At 38.6% G+C, this 7,040-nt stretch overlaps 1 protein-coding gene across 1 annotated transcript in view; it reads left to right on the top strand.

Moving 5' to 3' along the window:
• Positions 1 to 207: 207 nt before the first annotated feature.
• WDFY3 (WD repeat and FYVE domain containing 3) overlaps positions 208 to 7,040 on the top strand; it is an 86,017-nt gene continuing 79,184 nt past the window's right edge. The window contains exons 1-2 of the mRNA XM_088521965.1: positions 208 to 411; positions 6,290 to 6,413. Of these exons, the coding sequence (XP_088378091.1) occupies positions 232 to 411; positions 6,290 to 6,413 (304 nt within the window). The 5' untranslated portion in view covers positions 208 to 231. The remainder of the gene's footprint in view (positions 412 to 6,289; positions 6,414 to 7,040) is intronic.

The following is a 7,040-nucleotide window of genomic DNA, read 5'->3' as shown; positions in this document are numbered from 1 at the left end:
TCAGATGAATTTCTTTCTCAAGTTCCCAGCTTGAAATCTTCCAGGCACAAACCAATCAATCTTTATTGCATAAAATGATCCTATGCTCTTAATTTCAGTGTGATACTTAGTATGGAATGGGATGCAGGTATATATTAAAGCGTATTGGGATAATGTTTGAATCTGCAGTGCTCAAGATGCTTGCTTTCCTTTCTGCACAGGGTAGAAGGACGCTTCCAGAAGACAGCCAAGATGAATATGGTGAAGCGGATCATGGGCCGGCCGCGGCAGGAGGAGTGCAGCCCCCAGGACAACGCGCTGGGGCTCATGCATCTGCGTCGCCTCTTCACAGAGCTTTGCCATCCTCCGCGGCACATGACCCAGAAAGAACAAGAGGAAAAACTTTACATGATGCTGCCGGTGTTCAACAGAGTAAGCTGGAGCATACATAAGAGATGATTTCTTTACTGGAATTGACTTGGCTTTCTTTGCATCTCCAAGACCTTCAGTTCTTGCACAACAGAAGTTATTCTTTCTTTGGCTTCCTTTTATTTTCCCTTTTTTCATGCAGCATTGTGTTAGTGGATAAATTCCCCACTGGAGATTTCCTTCTATTATCACTTTTTCTGAAGTGCAGTCTACAGTGGCATGCAGACTGCCACAGAGCTTTTTTGCAGAGCTTGTTTCTATTATAGAGTCATACCCAGAATGTGGAAAACTGAGTTTACACCATGAGACTTTTTCCAGGGTAAAGTCCCCCTGCTGCTGCAGTCTTTATTCTCATCTTTCAGAGCTGATTTCCAACCTAAATTTATTCATAGCAAGTTTATAGCACTTTGTTTGTGTGCCAGCACTGTCCTTGGGCGTAAATAACTCTTCTTCCTCCTTGGCATTTACTCCACAGATACATTTTTAGAGACAGCAGTCATAATATCTCCTTTCAGACTGTGTTTTGTCAGGCTACACAGGCAGAACTATTTTAATTTTCTCTTGTGATAAATTCTTTATTCTGATTGTCCTTGTAGCCTAGCCCTTTTGCCACATATGTTGAGTGTTAGTCCCCCTCTTCTTGGATAAGAGGGATTTTTGAGGAGCCCATAAAGGAAAGCTTGAGAAGTATCTTGAGAAATAGATATCTAGGCATATATGTAGTTTTTTATTATTATTATTACTACTGTTACCACAGTGCCTGTTCATGAAGCTGTTTGGTTTTGTCAAGTCTGTATGTACTGCTGTGGAGGCCTGGAATCATCAATAAACTAAAGTGCAGAAATTTGATAAGAAAACAAATTCAACTTCCCCTTTAGTTTGATATTTTCTTGAATTCATTGCTTTTGATGATGTTATACATTGAACTGGTTACAAGCTGTATAGAAAAATTAATCCTAGTCAATGCATAGTATTAATAGGATTTTCAGCCTACTGGATAGCATGCTTTAGTGGATGTACCCCATAAATCTCATTTTGTTGCCCTAGGTCTTATTCTTAGTTCTACGGGTAGCCTGTTGTATAAGTCTGGGGGCAGTAAGCTCGGTTGTCCTGCCTCCTCTTTAATTTATCTGCTTGAATTATATGCCTTTTAGTCATGGACTTTCTTAATTTGGTTTTACAAATTAGCCTAGTGGAATCTTAATCTGGGCCTGAGCTGGCGAGTATTATTTTGATGCACTTATGCTTGGAATTCTCCCCCTGGTGGTTACATGGAGCTGATGGTTCCGAAAGGGAATGTACCCACCGTACTCATGTAGGCAGCTGGTTGTAAACCACAAGGAGGGAAGTAGTTCTTTCCTGGCCCTTGCAATGATTCAATTTCTGTAGCACTGTATCTGTGGAAATTGTGATTGATGCTATACCTGGTTTTGAGAGAAACTACTGCAGCACTGCACGTCCTGTTCATGTACAGCACCTTTTCCTAGGCTCTGACAGGGATTTAAAGATGAAAACGATCGCTTCTTATTTTTTTCCATTGCTTCTCCCCTCTTTTTTCCTTTTTTTGCTAATTTTTTTCCCCTTTATGCCAGTGTCTGGCTTAGTCCTAATTCTTTGTCCCTCCGTTGACTCTGTTCAAGCCTAATTATAGTTGTCACAATGTCTTTGCACTGTTTGTTCCCGCTCACTGTCTTTCAGAGTTTATTTTTTCTAGCATTCCAAAAAGTCAAAACAAAACAAACAAAAAAGAGCAACCCCAAGTTTTCTTTCTGCTCCCTGAAAATCAGCACTTGCCTGTGTAGTCTCGGGTACCATTTGGATTCCTTGAAGAGACGTGTGCTACTTGCCATTTGTACCTGTTGAAACATATCTTGACTACTTAGCCGAGTGCTCTTTTCTCCTAAAACCCATTTCCCTCTTTGTTTTCATGTTTTTTGCTTCCAAAGATTCTCCTTATCTCTCTTTCACTGTTCATATATCATCTCATTTTGTCGATGAGCTCTTTTCCTTCTCCAAGCCCTGGAGAACCTTTTGTTTCCTTCTTTTCCTCAGGTGAACTCTGTGCTGAAGACGCCTGTACTTCTGTTCTTGCCTAATATTTGTCTTTTTGGGTATTATCTGTGGTTTTCTCTCTCCCTCTCCCCTCTTGCTTCCTGATTTTAATTTTTAACATCACCGTTCTCAAAGTCTGGCTATTTTTAATCTGTGACATTCTGGGAACTGTTGTTTTTGCAACAAACATAGGCTGTTGACAGTTGTTGTCTTTTTGGCTTCCAACCTCTCTAAATCTGAATCTTATGCTGGCCTGGTGACAAAAAAAGGTATTATCTGTGCTCTTTCACTTCCTTTCTCTGCAGCCACTGATAATCTTTATCACTTCTCCCCAAATTATGTAGCTTACCACAAACAAAATGGATTCTTCTTGGTCAGTCAGATCTTATCCCCTCTATTATAGGGGGATTTTTTTCCCTTGCCTTTCATACAAATGCATTTTGTCTTCCTGAGATCAGGACACTAAGCAATTGCAGCTTCAGCTATTTATTGCCTCGCTTTTTGCATCCATTTGCTACTTGTGTGTTTTTGCTGTGTGCCTAATTTATGCCACCTTATTCTGGAGCTTTACGTGTAAATCTCTCAGTGACTTCCTAGGTTTAAATAGCTTTGGTTTTCTAGAGTATAAACTGTATATGCTACAAACTGTTTTGGAACAGTCTTTCTAGCATTGTAGGGCAACTCTGCAAAGACACACTCAGAAACTGATTGGAATAAAAAATAGGAAAGGGTGAATATTTCACTTTTGAAATAATTTTGTGTGAAATTTTTAGTGGGAGGTCTAGTAAATCTGGATTCACCCTGAATCAGAGAGGAAAGTCACCTCAGAAGACCTACTTTAACTGAAAGGAAATGCAAGTCAGGCCTTCTTTTTTGAAATTTTCTCATTTTTCAAATGTGCTCCTTGATTCCAATAATTCAAAGTAAGTCACCGAATCTCTCATTTCATTGCAGTTGCACATTCTGTTTTACAGGTTTAAGTGAGGTAACTACTTTCTGAGTTACTGCCTCCAGTGGAGTCCATGGTGGTGCACTTTAAAAACATTGTGTTAATTTAATGGATATCTGTGTTATGAGGAGAAAACTCCAAGTGAACTAGGGAACTCAGAGCAAGAGTTTTGTTTTGCATCTTGACATAGACTGCGAAATGTCTTGTATATGGAGTCAGGAGCTGTTGAAAGAAGGAGCTGCGCATGTTTAACAGGAAGCTTGAGACTTTTTCTTGTGTAGGACAAAGGTCTAATTCTTAGGCCTCTAGGGACCTGACTTGTTTATTTTTATGATCAAGATTTTTTTGTGTCTGTAAAGAAGGAACTAGCTTATAGGAACCTTGGTGAGTGGGTGGAGTGGGAAGGGTATGAAAACCAGGCAATAGTTTTGAAAGAAGTGTCAGTTTACTGAATGCACACAATTTTGATCATACAAACAGGTTTCTAAGTGATGTTTTTTACAAAAGGAACCCACATCTCACCTTTTGGCCTGTCGTAAAAGACAGGAGCTGTACAATGAGATTTACTTCTGGGAAAGCTGTGAGAAATACTTTTGTTTAAAACATTTAAAATGATTTTGAAATACATATTTAAAAAAAAAAAAAAACCTCCTTCGCATCCTACATAACCAACTGCTATGAATGTACTTGGCATATGAGTAAGATAAACACAAGCTTCAAATAACCCATAAGAATATTTTCTGTATCTGTCAATTTTAAATATGACAATTTTCCTTGCTCTGTTATTTAACCTTGTATGACTGATGATTTTTTTTTTGGTCTGAAAGTTACTCAAAATTTTGTATGAATAGCAGTTCCAGATTTTTTCCAATTTTTTTTTTCTTTTTTAGAATTATCAATCAGTAAACCCAGAGCAGCTAAAGCACCTGTAACTTATTTCTGTTTATAGATATAGCACATCCCGAATACTCTAGAGTTCGAAGCATCTTGTTGCTTACAGCAATGAATGAGTTTGCAGGGAATTTCTCCCTCTGCTTTGTTGGGAAAAGCTTATGAAAGGATGACTCACGTATTAATAAAAAGCTAAATCAGCACATCACTCACAAAAGAGTTGCCCTCTGGAAAAGCATTCAAGAGACTCCCTCAGAGCTCTGCGAGCCCTGTGAACACTGTTCCTCGCAGCAGCATGGCAGCTTGCTGCACTTTATTACCAGGCTGTAGTAAAGCTTTGGCGATACCAAAAAGTAGATGAGATGAGGATGATTTTTTGAATAAGTGGCCTCAAAGCAAGTTTTTAAGTTTTCTTGCAAGAACTATGCTTTGCCTTCTTAAAAGATGATTTATTAGTGTTTTTATTTATTATTATTATTATTAATTCAGAGCCTTTAATCAAAGTATATGCCAAAATACTAATTCAGACACTTGTGTTACATAGTGCAAACTTAATACTTGAGAGAAAAAAGTCACAACCAGTTCACCTCATTTGCCATTCACTGCAATTTTTTGCTGCCCACATTTCCTGCAGTCTAATAGCACTTTGAGGCCACCTTAGGACAGGAAATAGCCCTGTTCTCGGGAACCATTTAGGGGAATCTGGGGCTTCTCCATATGGGAGAATAATGCTTAATTGGTAATCCCAGCAAAGTGTTTTTCTTAGACTGCCTAGAAGAGTGGAGACTCTTTTGGCTATTCTATAATGCACCAGAGCAATTAATACTGAGGGAAGGGAGTAGGTCAAATTAAAATCAGGCTACTCTGAATCTCCAGCTCTTTCGTTTCTTTCAATAATTTTGAAGTTCTCTGGTAACTCAATACTCCAAATATCTTGCATCTCTGGCTGATACTGTGATTTTCCCTGATGGTGTCCAGGCTTAAGGATGACCTCGGCCAAGTGTATTGATATTTTGGCTACATTACTAAGCCTCAGGTGATGCAGAGGAAGCAAAGGAGGCTAAAACAGCTGGAACATCCAGATGATTTGTGCTGCTGTACATTACATCCTTGTCCTAAGATGCAAACATAAGGAGTTGAATTGAAATTTTGTCAGAAAAATATTGTAAGCTATTGCACATCCTGGCTTGTCAGGGACATTCCTGCAGGTTATGCAATTAGCCGCAAGAGGAAAAAAAAGATTCAGACAGAAAAGTGTTGAGATCAGTCAACTGTTCAGCCTATGTTGGTTTATTCAGCACTGACGCAAGTGATGATTCTAGAGTTTGAGAAATGACTACTTAAAGTTGAGTTTTTGGTTTGCATGCTTCACTTATTAAGCAACATCTAATGTTGTGGATTTAAGAAGACCATTTTAGTAGAAAGAGCCTGTTAGGTATGTGGTTGGAGACGACTTTGAGTAGAGTCTTGCATGGAAAGTACATTTTTTAAAAAGTCATCTAATGCATTTTGAGAGAATGACCTGTACTATAAGTTACGCAGTACCACAGACTTAAAGAATTTCTCATTTTTAAATGTATTTCAGCTTAAATGATTTATTTACTGATCAAATTCAATATTTAGTCATGAAGAATTATGTTACTGGAATTAAATGACAATTATTTAAGGTACTTATAATCATAAAAGAAACTCACTATGTGTAAATGCAATGTTTTTAGGAAATACTCTTACATTTTTTTAAATTATAAGGGTAGCATTGAGGAAGCAGGAAAGCAAAATTTTTTAAAAAAATCAGTAACTATTGCTGCTGTTAAGGAGGATCTCAAGAAAGAAATGGCCTTTGGGGTGCCTAGGACTTGTGAGGCTTTGGGGCATTGACACTTTAAAAAAAAAAAAATTCTTAGCAGAGAAGTTCTGCTTGCCAGTCTTTTTCATTCTTTCTCAGCTGATATATATTTTTAAATGTACATATTTTTCTCTTGTTTCTAGGTGTTTGGAAATGCTCCTCCAAGTACAATGACAGAAAAATTTTCTGACCTCCTGCAGTTTACTACCCAAGTGTCACGACTGATGGTGACGGAGATTCGTCGGAGAGCATCGAATAAGTCCACAGGTACCAAGCGGGGTCTGAGTCTCAGGGGGCCTTCTGAGAAGGGCAGATTTGGGGTTCTACGGTAGGATTGCTGTCCACAGGCACCGAAACTCAAGTCCTCGCACCAGAGATGTTATGTGCAGTGAGAGAGAGGGAAACAAGCTGTTTCCTTCTCAGGTTGTGCTGTTGCTCAGGTATGCACATTTTTGGAATGTGAGCATTTTGCTTTAGTGCAGGCACAGCTACAAATAAGAAGACGGAAAGTGCAAAAAGCCTTACATTGGGGCCCAAACCTTAAACTTAGGATGAGTTACTGGATAGCTCTTCTGGTCTGTTTACAAAATGTCAGCAGGAGATGGGTTCTTTCTTGAACCTTTAATGTGGCAAAACCTGCCTTGCATGATGGTGAGCTGAGAAAGCATTTTTCATTAGCCTTCCCAGAGTATTGTTATATGGAAGGAGTAGCACTTCTGAATAATAGCATATTTTTGTCTTGTAAATATTTTTTAGCTCTCAGTTATGTTCACGTTTTGGATCTGGTGGTAAATAAGGAAATACTGAGCTGGAAAAGACAAATTGTTACATGTTAAGTCAGGAGTCACAAACTGTGCCAATTACGTTTTCTTTCCATTTCCAGTAGAGTGAATA

Source organism: Tinamus guttatus, unplaced genomic scaffold (assembly GCF_059628265.1).
Source record: "Tinamus guttatus ecotype Peru unplaced genomic scaffold, ASM5962826v1 Tinamus_guttatus_pri_ptg000140l, whole genome shotgun sequence".
In the NCBI taxonomy this organism is placed as follows: Eukaryota; Metazoa; Chordata; class Aves; order Tinamiformes; family Tinamidae; genus Tinamus; species Tinamus guttatus.
This window is presented reverse-complemented; position numbering and strand designations above follow the sequence as displayed.